Below are 13,838 nucleotides of genomic sequence, written 5' to 3'. Positions count from 1 at the left end.
TTTTTTACCAAATTTACAAGCTTTACAGCTATTGCAAGGATAGAAACCATGAAGATTTTTCCCTAATAAATCTTGTTGTTTTGATGTAGTATTTTTATTGAATTGGCTAGGTGCTAGTATGCTCTTTAAATTTTTGGTTTTTCTATATATTATAGTAGGGTGTTGGTCTATAATGTCTGACAGAATTGGATCTTTTTTAATAATGTGCCAGTGTTTGTCTAAGATCTTCTTTATAATTTTATGGTCTTCATTGTATTCTGTTATAAATGATATTTTATTATTTGTATCTTTATTAGCATCCTTCTTCTTATATGTTAATAGTTCAGTTCTGTCTTTTCTTATTGCTTGTGCTTTTGCCTCTTTGATTATATTATCTCCATATCCTTTGTCCTGAAATTTCTTTTCTAATGTGTTGGCTTGTGTGATGAAAGTTTCATTTTCTGAGCAATTTTTCTTTATTCTGTAAAATTGACCTTTAGGTATGTTATTGATCCATTTGTTAAAGTGGCAACTATCTGGATGTAAGTAACTGTTGGTATCAGTAGGTTTGAAATATGTTTCAGTAGTAATGGTATTATTATTGATCTTTATTTGGACATCTAGAAAATGTATGTGTTCTTTGCTGTATTCGTGAGTGAATTTTATTCCCCAATTGTTGGAGTTAATGTCCTCCAGGAACAGGTGCAGTAATTCGACATCACCTTTCCAAATAAAAAATATATCGTCGATAAATCGCTTATAGAGCACGAGGTTTGCACCCCATGGGGAGTGTAAAATGTGTTCTTCTTCAAACCTCCCCATGAATAAATTGGCGTAGCTGGGTGCAAACCTCGTGCCCATAGCGGTGCCTTTGAGTTGTAAATAAAATGTGTTATTAAAGTTGAAGTAGTTATTTTCTAAAATGAATGTTATGCAATCTGTGATAAATTTTATTTGTGGTGTTTTCATTTCATGATCTGAGTTAAGGAAATGTTCCGATGCTGCAATGCCCAATGTGTGTCGGATATTAGTATAAAGCGAATTCACGTCGCAAGTGACCAATGTATAATCTGTTTGCCAATTTATGTTTGTTATTGTATTTAGAAAATCAGTTGTGTCCTTGAGGTATGATGGTAAACTGTGAACATATTTTTGTAAGAATGTATCTACGTATTGTGACATGTTAGAAGTTAGACTGCCTATCCCTGAAATTATGGGTCGTCCTGGCGGATGGTCTAAAGTCTTATGTATTTTTGGAAGATAGTAGAAAACAGGAGTTTTGGGGTGTGTGATAGTTAGAAATTGGTATTCTTGATTGTTTATTATTTCTGTTTGTTTGGCTTCATTCAAAATACTTGCAAACTTTTTTATTTGTTTTTGAATGGGATTAAATGGTAGTTTTTTGTAAGTGTCTGTGTCTCCTAATATTCTTTCAGCTTCTTTTATATAATCCTTGGTGTTTAGTACTACTACTCCTCCTCCTTTATCAGCTTGTTTTATTGTGATTAATGGATCATCTTTAAGTTCTCTCAGAATAGTTCTTTCTTTCTTAGTGAGATTTAATGGTTTCCTCTTATTAATTTCACATTTCTTTATATCTTCTTTTATTAGTTTCTCAAACATCTCGATATGTTTCCCTTTATCCTGTGTTGGGTAATATTGTGATTTTGGTTTTAGTGATGTATGTGAGTACTCTGTTTTAGGTGTTTGTCTTTCTAATGGATTCTTCAGAAAATGTCTCTTAAGGGTCAATTTGCGTATGAATTGATTAGCATTGATTAGAGTATTGAATTTGTTTAATCTTGTAGATGGGGCGAAGGATAATCCTTTTGTTAAGATATGTTCTTGTTCTTTGTTTAATGTTTTATCGCTTAGATTGAATATACCATTGTTGTTATTGGGGGTATTTTCCTCGCTGATTGTAGTAGTATTATTTATTATCTCGATTTCTTGTGATTTCCTGTGGGTTCTTCCCCCCCCCTCCTCTACATCCTCTGGTCTTCTTCTCTCTGAAAAAAGAGCAATTTCATAATTGGCTTTAACTGACAACAACTGCAAAACAAATACTTTTATACTAACTTTATGACAATAGTTATTCTTGCTGTCTGCAAACTAAAGCACAGATTGGCTCCTTCAAATAAGGCAAATGGTTGGTGAAGTTTGGCAATTGAAAAATAATTTCAGTAAAAGGAATGTTAATTTGTTTTAAAAACTTGGCAGATATGCTATGCTGTAGCAAGACAACAGAAATGTATTTACAATGTGTTTATTGTCCCTTTAAAGGGACAGTCAAGTCCAAAAAAAACTTTCATTTTCCAAATAGGGCATGTAATTTTAAACAACTTTCCAATTTACATTTATCAACAATTTTGCTTTGTTCTCTTGGTATTCTAGTTGAAAGCAAACCTAGGAAGGCTCATATGATAATTTATAAGCCCTTGAAGGCCGCCTCTATTTTATTTACTTTTCACAGCAGGGGAGAGCTAGCTCATGTAGGCCATATAGATAGCATTGTGATCACGCATGTGGCTAGTGGCAGACACTGCACTAATTGGCTAAAATGCAAGTCAATAGATAATAACTAAAAGTCATGTGATTAGGGGCGGTCAGAAGATGCTTAGATACAAGTTAGTCACAGAAGTAAAAAGTGTATTAATATAACAGTGTTGGTTTTGCAAAACTGGGGAATGGGTAATAAAGGGTTTATCTATCTTTTTAAACAACAAAAATTCTGGTGTTGACTGTCCCTTTAATTATGAACACATTAAAATGTATAACATAGGTGCATTTACAGAATTTGAGGCAATATTTGTAATAAAAAAGTAAATGATCCACCCGCAACGCATAGTCTATTTCAGTAAAATGACAAATCAAGTTGTAGCTAATTGTAACGTGCCCACCTTTGGCGTCAAGCAAGTTAATACTAACGCCCCTGGGATTGACAATTGGCTACAACGTGATTCGTCCTTTACACAGAAATAGACTATGCGTTGCGAGCGGAGGAACTGCGGAATGCATAACAAAATGAAAGGGTAATTATATATTTTAGCGTCTACAATGATTTTTTACCAATGAAAGTGCCCATCATTTACTTTTTTATTGCAAATATTGTTGAGAGAATAGTTTAAGTTTACAATCACTTTAAGAAGTAGAAACTAAGAAGTGGAAACTGCTTCTTTAGACTCTTTGCCACCTCAGAGGTGCTGAGATAAATAATCCTGGCATTTGCTTCTTTAGGCGACTGACATTCCAACCAAATGCACAAGAGACAGTGCACAAGAGGGCTCTTATGTAATGCTAAATTTTGCCACCCGCTGCTGCACTGCAAGTGGCAAATGCAGGCGGACATATTATCTACTTGTGATTTGTCCTCTGCAATCTTAATACATTTTCCCTATAGTTATTGCTAATCTATATATATAATGATTTTATATGGGCATATCTGTACACACTCCTTTAAATTAAACCTGCAACATTTTCAACAGGCCCTGGATACAGTAAGTCTTGTTGGTCCTGAGAGGTCCAAAAGTGAGATCAAAACACAAAAACATACAATAGCTTTGCACTGCCAAAACTCTATTTTCAGTTTCCTTCTTTATTAAATTCACTGGGCTTCCAACCATCTTGCATTTTGCATGATGGACATTGTGAATTATTTGTAATTAAAGTGATTGTAAAGTTTAATGAATTAAAACCCAGTATTTAAAAATTAAATTAAAAACATGGGCACTTTAATTCATTAAACTTTACAAAGACGCTTCTTTTTTTAAATACTTACCATGTGGTAAACAGTCCTCTGATCCTCCGCCCGCATCTTCTTCTGTATTGAGCATATTGATGCCGAATCCGGCTTCCTCCAATCGTTGTGTGCCCCCTTTGGCTTCCAGCCTGTTACGAAGCTTTGTCTGCAAGAAGCGCACATGACATGAAATGAAGTGAAGTTAGTTTTGCTAAGAGAAATTAATCTGTTCTTTGTTCAGTTTATAAGCTGTTACACATAGCAAGAGCTGGCTGTCTCTTTGTCTGTCTGTAAGGGAAGTTCTGCTACCTAGTTCTGCTAGCCCGTAACGGGTTAGCCATTATTTGGATATTTCTCCATTATTCCTCCACCAGGCACAAACTTGTTTGGGCTAAATTTCCACATCAGTCAGGGTTTGAGAGATCTGTCTGGTGTGCCCATCCTGCCTCTGTGTCTTCCCTAATCTGGTCCCCGGCCACCAGTTCTCAAATTTAAAGAATAAACTAATGACAGGCATGTAAGCAAGCTTTAGTACTGCAGTATCAGTGGCACAAAACCATGCACTTCCTGGTTTAATTACTAGGGAAGTGTATAGTGATTGGGGTGCTTAAACCCCCCCAGAAGTGAAAATAATGTGTGAGTTCACTGTTAGCATTTAAAGCATCCACAAAATTTAAGATGCTAGTTTACACTAGCAGACCTCCCAACTGTTCCTGTTTGAGAGGGACAGACCAAATTCTGAGCTTTGTCCCAATTTTTCCTCTGAGACAGTCATATGTCCCTATTTGCAGAATTTCACTTAGCCATACCCATGGAGCACAGACACACCCACAAATTGTCCAGACACACCCACTAACCAACCAGACACACCCACAATCCTGCCCACTAACCACCCGTGATCCCACCCCTGTGAAAACAGCTCCACCCACAAAATGATGACGAGCCCTCATCAACGTAAGATATCACACAGTATCTCATAACTTTTATCAGAAGCATTTTAACAAACTAGTAAAACAAAACATTTTCCTCAGTTCAGCTGCTTATTGAATTGAATAATAAAATATGAAATGTCTCAGATAATGGAATTTGGCTGCTTAGATGTAAATGGCTACAGCTTGCAAATTGCCCTACTGAGCATATGAAAGAGTAGCAATTAAATATTTGACAGTTCTTATATTTCTGCCTTACCTGATTGCTTGTTTAAATTAATATATATAGAATACCTAGGAATTCATTGTTCGCTGGCTGACAGGGACAACTCCCAGACCTCTATCATCTTTTTCCTGACTTTAGACCCAACAAATAGAAAACAGTTGGTTTCATTTTTAATTCATTTTTAATTAAAGGGATGGTAAAAGTTGAATAAATTAAACATGATATGCATAGTATGTGTATTAAACTGGATACAAAACCAAAATATGTTTGATTCAGATAGAGCATGCAATTTTAAGCTACTCCTATTATCAATTTTCCTTCGTTCTCTTGCTATCTTTATTTGAAAAGCAGGAATGTAAAGCTTAGGAGCCAGGCCATTTTAGGTTCAGAAACTGGTTAGCACTTGCTGATTGGTGGCTAAAGCACTACCAGGGTCTGAACCAAAAATGGGCAGGCTCCTGAGCTTTACATTCCTGCTTTTCAAATAAAGATAGCAAGAGAACAAAGAAAAATTGATAATAGGAGTAAATTAGAAAGTTGCTTAACATTGCATGCTCCATCTGAATCATGAAAGAAAATGTTTGGGTTTAGCATCCCTTTAACGAGTATATTGAGCTATAAATTAATCTTGTAGGTGTAAGATTAAAAGGAAAAAAAAAGTTACCTTTAAAGTGATCTCCTGCAAGACTTCTTCAGTGTGCCCTATGCCCACAGCGGCAGCATAGCCAATGAAATTAATAACACCTGAACCTTCCCTTTATGTGAGTTTCAGATTCAGGCTGTCTGCCTGGTATGTGTGGCATGTCTGCTTGGTAAATTCTCATTGGCTGTAATGCCATTTCCTGATTTTGAGAAAAAAAATATGCTGGCATAGTGCAGTAGGTGGAGCCTTTCAAAGGTATTTATTTATTTGTTTATTTTAAATCTTGCAGCTACAAAATTAATGTATAGCTCACTGGAGTTTTTAATTCACCCACTATACATACTATATTCAATGTATTCTAAATTTGCAATCCCTTTAATTCAGGGCTCGCTATGCCTACATAACAGTCTGGAATAAAGTTTGCCAAATCTTTCCTCCAAAGCAAGGTGCAATAAAGTGGATTCTGATTGAGATACCTGTGATCGTATTTCAGTACTGATAGGCGAGCACTGCACTTTTATAACCAAATAACATTGCAAAGAAATTGTATGTGCAGCAAATCATAGAAACAGCCCTCGCTGGATTTACATAGACTGGGTATATTATTGTGTTAGGTGACATTTCTGTGCAAATACCCTCCTCAGGCTCTGATTCTTTTGTTGGGTCTCTCAAAGAATTTTATAAAGGAAAATGTCAGCTTTATCTCTTTATGCAGGCTTCTGTATATGACAAAAAAGACAAATACATTGCAATATAACAGTAAAAAAAACAATTTTTAAATGATTTATCTACATGCCAGTGAGTTTTTGATAATCAGGCAGGTCACCTTGTGAACAATTGCTCCTGAAATGTCACATAATGCAATAACCTACACAGTTCTAAATGTGAGCTGCTATACACCATTAAATACAGTAGAATTGCATAATGAATATTAATTTCTCTAACAAATTTCAAAATGTCCTTTAATTTGCCAGCCCCCTGTATCATGTGACAGCCTTTAGCAAACCTTATCCTTAAGGGATAAATACTTCCCAAAAATAATGAAAGAAATAACAGACTTCCCACAGATGTCGGAACAAGAAAGACTAGTTGTACTCTTAGCAGAAAACAACAAAGCTACAAGGATAGTAGCAAAATATGTAGCAGACTGTCACATGACCAGAACCCCCAATCAGAGTAAATGAACTATCATATTTACCCACTATACTTTATAAATTGTTATTGATCTGTTTTATTGTAACATATTACTTTGGCAACACATGTAATAATGTCATGCTTAGCACTATAAACTCTTGCACATGCTCAGTAGGCGCTGGTATAGTAAAATATGCATATCGAAAGACTGTGAGTAAACTTAACTGTATGCTTTGTCTGAATTATGAAAGTTTCGTTTTGATTTTAGTGTCCCTTTAAATTTCTTGAACTTCTGACCTTGTGGAATGTGTATGGGGTTGTATTTAGCTGTCCTAGGCACTGGGAAATCCACCTCACCCCAAACAATTTAACTCATATCTGTCTCATATATTCCTCACAATTAATAAAAAAAAACAGGCAAGCATAGAGTCAATGCATCCCAACTAGAAAAGCAGATAGTGTATTGCTTTTTATTTAGCAAGCTCTTAGACTATATGGCCCTATAACCACTTGTATTATCACACGTCACTAATGTACAGTTTGAGTGTTTTTTTGTATAATGCTGTGTTTTGTTTTTTGTTATTGTTGTTGTTTTCCTTTTCTTGTGTTCTGACTCCTTTTGTCTCTTTATTTTTAATACACTGAGCCTGTACAGCCAGCAGATGGCGCGTTTAGCCTCTGTGTCTGCGCTATGTCTCCTGTTTCTTTAAGACTTTTTTGCAAAACTTTTCTCAACTCCTCCCTGCTATATCCGTTTGATCAGTCCCAGGGAAGTTCTTGTGTGTAACCTATTAGAGCCTATGGAAAGTTTGTCTGTGAGCAGAGCTGTACAACTGTGAGCTTAGGGGCACAACGGGTGAGGGCAGTGCGCACGGTGCTCTATGGCACAATGCCATTCCAGCACCTAAGGGTCCATACACGTGCACACAGATTGCAGCCCTAGTTAGTGGCCCCTCACAAGCTGCAGGATGAATATCCCTCTGCAGACCCTCACCTTGCTCCTGCTGGGGGCTTCCTGCGTGTACTCTCAAATCACTTTCCCATTAATGATTTCTTCAGCTCAGATTAAAAACACTCAAGCAGCGGAATCTACAACCACGCAAAACGATATCGTGGGACTTGGTTTAGCTTCAGACCCTAGTGGGAATATAAATTTCTTGGCAATGGTGGACAACTTGGAAGGTGACGCTGGCAGGGGGTACTACCTGGAGTTGGCCATAGGTACCCCACCCCAGAAGGTGAGGCTGCCCCTACACTTGCAAATTAGCATTTAATTAGCACCTCTGGTCACAAGGTTTGCAGGGATTACACAGTCATTATAAATTAGATACACTTACTATAGGCTTAGGAGCATTGTTTTAAATTGCGTTTGATTTGGTCATTTTTAAATACTGTTTATAGTCCACAATATATAAAAAATACAATATAATGATCAGCAATGTGATTTTTAAGATTATCTCGCCCCCCTAATGACGCTAAGTGGTTATTTATTCATTATGACACAGTGAGAGCAATGAGTAAACTGCTGGAGCTGATGATTTCTGATAAGGACAGAGTGGTGCAATTATATCAGCACATAAACAAGTCCCCTACGATTTGCTATGGAGTTAGTAGCATCAGTGCCAGAGGCTCATCTCACAGACTATAGATAAGCAAGCTTTAAATGTCATGTTGAGAAAAGTGATAGTAAACCTAAACTTTTTCTTCCATGATTCAAATAAAACCTCTCATTTTAAACAACTTTGCAATTTACTTGTATTATCACATTTGCTTCATTCTCTTGGAATCCTTTGTTGAAGGAGCAGCAATACACTACTGGGAGCTAGCTGAACGCAACAGGACAGCCGATGACGAGAAGCATATAGCTGCAGCTAGTTCCCTGTAGTGCATTGCTGCTTCTGAGCCTACCTAGGAATGTTTTTCATCAAAGGATACCAATAGAATGAAGCACATTAGATAATAGTTGTTTAAAAAAAGACAACCTGAACTTAAAAGAGTAAAGTGAATGTCAATTTCGATGAATCCGTGCCCGGTTTTTAATAATCCTATTAAAAATGAGGGCACTTTAATTCATAACAATTTACATTTCACTCGTTTTCTTCAATTAATGTGCCCTTGTTTTTAATAGAATTATTAATAAAAACCAGGCACTGATTCATCTGAATTGACTTTAACTTTACTGTGCTTTTAACTTACAATATTATTATAATTTTCATTATTATTTGCAATGTGACATCATTTTCCGCTAAAATGCATGGGGTGTACAGGTACATAAGGTAATAATAAGAGAATATACAGAATGAGACACAAGTATTAGAGGTCTCTGCTTTCCAGAACAATTACAATACAGGTAGCCCTCAGTTTACGCCGGGGTTAGGTTCCAGAAGGAATGGTTGTAAATCGAAACCGTTGTAAATTGAAACCCGGTTTATAATGTAAGTTAATGGGACGTGAGGGAGATAGGTTCCAAGCCCCTCTCAAAATTGTTATAAGTAACACCTAATACATTATTTTTAAAGTTTTGAAATGAAGACTTTAAATGCTAGACAGCATTATAAACCTAATAAAATAATCACACAACGCAGAATATATAATTAAACATTTTCTAAACAGCATTATAAACCTAATAACATAATCACAGAACACAGACTTCACTTGCATTTTTCTGCAAGCAGTTCTTTCTATGCATTCCAATCTGGACTGATTTATAGACAGAAAGATCTTGTTCCTTTGAAATCTGCTCGATAGCTCAGGTCTAGTTAAACTGATTAATTTCTGCTTGCTTGGCTTTTGTTGCAACACAAGCAGACGGCTCCATCTACTGGCTATTTTAATAAATGCACTGCTTCTCAATGCTTTCAATAGCAGTCACATGACTGGGGAAAAAAAGGTTGTTATTCTAAAAAGGTGTAAATTGAACCGTTGTAAAACAGGGGCCACCTGTATATTATTAAAGGGAATGTGCTGAATAAACCATTGTTTTCTCTGGGAATTGTCCCTTTCAGCCAGTGAACAATAAATACATAGGTATTTAGGCTTGATTTTGTGTAAAATAGTTCTTTGTGCCATTCTCCATGGAGAAGCCACACACAAATATTTTACTCGGAAGCAAGAGGTGTTTGCTGCTCTTTCATAGTCACAACAGAAATAAAATGTATTATTTGGGGATCAACTACTTACACAATATGATGAGGGACATTTATATTGTATTTTGAAAACGACTGAGGACACAGCCAAAAATAAATATTCATAGCCATTTGATATAATTGGTTGTTAAACAGTAAATATGTGCTAGACAAAATGATGTACTCAAAGTAAAGATTGGCTATAGAATAATATGTAGATGTATTTTACAATTATTAATATAAGTGTAAAGGTTTCTATAAAGTACTTTAGTTACTGGATGCCGCCTTGTTTAAACTAGTTTTCTATTTGATCTGTTTGTGCAAACAAAGCCATGTGCAATCCCTTTTTATGATAGTCTCTTATTATTGCCTGTTTTAGATGTGTCCCTAATTGTTTTCAGCAGAGGAAATAGAAAAGGGGCAACTTAAAGGGACACTGAACCCAAATTTTTTCTTTCGTGATTCAGATAGAGCATGAAATTTTAAGCAACTTTCTAATTTACTTCTATTATCAAATTTTCTTGGTATCTTTATTTGAAATGCAAGAATGTAAGTTTAGATGCCGGCCCATTTTTAGTGAAAAACTTGGGTTGTTCTTGCTGATTGGTGGATACATTCATCTACCAATAAAAAAAGTTCGTTCCAGGGTCTGAACAAAAAAAAAAAACTTATATGCCTTTTTCAAATAAAGATAGCAAGAGAACGAAGAAAAATTGATAATAGGAGTAAATTAGAAAGTTGCTTAAAATTTCATGCTCTATCTGAAGCACGAAAGTAAAACTTTGGGTTCAGTGTCCCTTTAAGTTCAAACATTGTGGCGCCCATTACTTTATATAAATTCAGTGGAATTTAGAAAAACAAAAATTTTCAGACTTAAAACTTACATTCACTATAGTACACTTTTTACCTCTGATTACCTCTGCAGACTGCCCCTTTATCTCAGTTTTTTTGACACGCTTGCATTTTAGCCAAGTAGTGTCGACTCATAAATAACTCCATGAGAGTGAGCACAATGGTATCTATATGGAACACAGGAACTAGCGCTGGCTAACTGTGAAAAACTGTCAAAATGCATAGACATTGGAGGCAGCCTTCAAGAGAACAAACCATTTGATGATAAAAGTAAATTGGAAAGTTGTTTAAAATTGCATGCCCTATCTAAATCATTAAAAGTTTAATTTTGACTTGACTGTCCCTTTAAGTAACTATGGGCTAGATTACAAGTCCCACGCAAAAAATGTTCTTTCGCTTTCACACCAACTGTGCTCAAAGTAAAAAAATTGTCCACGTATTACAAGTTGAAAGTAAAAAGTGCGAGAGCAAAAGACTGGCACGCACTAACTTCTTCTCCCTTCTAGACTTAAAGGGACAGTAAACTTATAAAATAATGTTATATAATGCTGTACCTAGTGCAGCATTATATAACAGTATCTTAGCGGCAGGTGGCAAAAACAAAAAGCATTGCAAGATATTTTATATCAAACTTGGATTTATCAGCTCTCCGCTCCAGGATCTTCTGAGCGGGTCTTTTTTAAAAGCGTTTTGCGGGCACGCCATTGAAATTAATGTAGCTTGCTCTGGTTTGGTAGCGGAAACGAGCTACATTTATTTCAATGGCGCAAAGCACTTTTAAAATCCAAGACCCACTCAGAAGATCCTGAAGTGCTAAATCCAAGTTTGATATAAAATATCTTGCAATGCTTTTGTCTTTGCCACCCGCTGCTAAGAGAATCTTTATATAATGCTGCACTATACAGGGAGTGCAGAATTATTAGGCAAATGAGTATTTTGACCACATCATCCTCTTTATGCATGTTGTCTTACTCCAAGCTGTATAGGCTCGAAAGCCTACTACCAATTAAGCATATTAGGTGATGTGCATCTCTGTAATGAGAAGGGGTGTGGTCTAATGACATCAACACCCTATATCAGGTGTGCATAATTATTAGGCAACTTCCTTTCCTTTGGCAAAATGGGTCAAAAGAAGGACTTGGCAGGCTCAGAAAAGTAAAAAATAGTGAGATATCTTGCAGAGGGATGCAGCACTCTTAAAATTGCAAAGCTTCTGAAGCGTGATCATCGAACAATCAAGCGTTTCATTCAAAATAGTCAACAGGGTCGCAAGATGCGTTTGGAAAAACCAAGGCGCAAAATAACTGCCCATGAACTGAGAAAAGTCAAGCGTGCAGCTGCCAAGATGCCACTTGCCACCAGTTTGGCCATATTTCAGAGCTGCAACATCACTAGAGTGCCCAAAAGCACAAGGTGTGCAATACTCAGAGACATGGCCAAGGTAAGAAAGGCTGAAAGACGACCACCACTGAACAAGACACACAAGCTGAAACGTCAAGACTGGGCCAAGAAATATCTCAAGACTGATTTTTCTAAGGTTTTATGGACTGATGAAATGAGAGTGAGTCTTGATGGGCCAGATGGATGGGCCCGTGGCTGGATTGGTAAAGGGCAGAGAGCTCCAGTCCGACTCAGACGCCAGCAAGGTGGAGGTGGAGTACTGGTTTGGGCTGGTATCATCAAAGATGAGCTTGTGGGGCCTTTTCGGGTTGAGGATGGAGTCAAGCTCAACTCCCAGTCCTACTGCCAGTTTCTGGAAGACACCTTCTTCAAGCAGTGGTACAGGAAGAAGTCTGCATCCTTCAAAAAAAACATGATTTTCATGCAGGATAATGCTCCATCACACGCGTCCAAGTACTCCACAGCGTGGCTGGCAAGAAAGGGTATAAAAGAAGAAAATCTAATGACATGGCCTCCTTGTTCACCTGATCTGAACCCCATTGAGAACCTGTGGTCCATCATCAAATGTGAGATTTACAAGGAGGGAAAACAGTACACCTCTCTGAACAGTGTCTGGGAGGCTGTGGTTGCTGCTGCACACAATGTTGATGGTGAACAGATCAAAACACTGACAGAATCCATGGATGGCAGGCTTTTGAGTGTCCTTGCAAAGAAAGGTGGCTATATTGGTCACTGATTTGTTTTTGTTTTGTTTTTGAATGTCAGAAATGTATATTTGTGAATGTTGAGATGTTATATTGGTTTCACTGGTAAAAATAAATAATTGAAATGGGTATATATTTGTTTTTTGTTAAGTTGCCTAATAATTATGCACAGTAATAGTCACCTGCACACACAGATATCCCCCTAAAATAGCTATAACTAAAAACAAACTAAAAACTACTTCCAAAACTATTCAGCTTTGATATTAATGAGTTTTTTGGGTTCATTGAGAACATGGTTGTTGTTCAATAATAAAATTAATCCTCAAAAATACAACTTGCCTAATAATTCTGCACTCCCTGTATAACATTATTTTATAAGTTTACTGTCCCTTTTTAAAAGGGACACGCTACAACAACCACAAAAAAAGCTCTATCTGTATCATGAAGTTTAATTTTGCCTAGACTGTCCCTTTTAAACACTTTTAAAAACATTTATTTTTAATGCAAAGTAGTACTTATTTGTGGAGTTACTTATGTTTTTATAAAAAAAATGAGTTTAATATCCCTGTAAAAAATGTGTTGCACAGTGGGTTTCATTTACTAAGCTGGAACCCTTGTGACAACATAGGCTTGCTCATGTGAGGCTGCTTTAATACACAGCATTTGCTAGATTGCTGCTTTCTAAAATCTTATACTGGGGGGATGGGGGGGATATGTGTTTTACTAAATGCACTTTTATGTCTAATTAAAGGGACAGTCTAGTCATTATAGGACTTGTAATTTTACTTTTATCATCAAGTTTGCTTTGTTCTCTTGGTATTCTAAGTTGAAACTAAACTTAGGTAGGCTCATATGCTAATTTCTAAGCCCTTGAAGGCAGCCTCTTATCACAGGGTTTTTAAATTGCTTTTCACAAGAAGAGACTTGTTAGTTAATGTGGGCCATATCGATAATACTGTCTTCAGTCATGTGATCAGGGGGCTGTCAGAAGGTTCTTAGATGCAAGGTAATCACAGAGGTAAAAAGTATATTAATATAACTGTGTTGGTTATGCAAAACTGGGGAATGGGTAATAAAGGGATTATGTATCTTTTAAAACAATACAA

General features: G+C 36.5%; 1 protein-coding gene across 1 annotated transcript in view; it reads left to right on the top strand.

The window, feature by feature from the left end:
* The first annotated feature begins 7,409 nt into the window (after positions 1 to 7,409).
* The window catches only part of BACE2 (beta-secretase 2), a 364,734-nt gene continuing 358,305 nt past the window's right edge, over positions 7,410 to 13,838 (top strand). The window contains exon 1 of the mRNA XM_053705913.1: positions 7,410 to 7,888. Within this exon, the coding sequence (XP_053561888.1) occupies positions 7,619 to 7,888 (270 nt within the window). The 5' untranslated portion in view covers positions 7,410 to 7,618. The remainder of the gene's footprint in view (positions 7,889 to 13,838) is intronic.

Source organism: Bombina bombina, chromosome 3 (assembly GCF_027579735.1).
Source record: "Bombina bombina isolate aBomBom1 chromosome 3, aBomBom1.pri, whole genome shotgun sequence".
Taxonomy (NCBI): Eukaryota; Metazoa; Chordata; class Amphibia; order Anura; family Bombinatoridae; genus Bombina; species Bombina bombina.
This window is presented reverse-complemented; position numbering and strand designations above follow the sequence as displayed.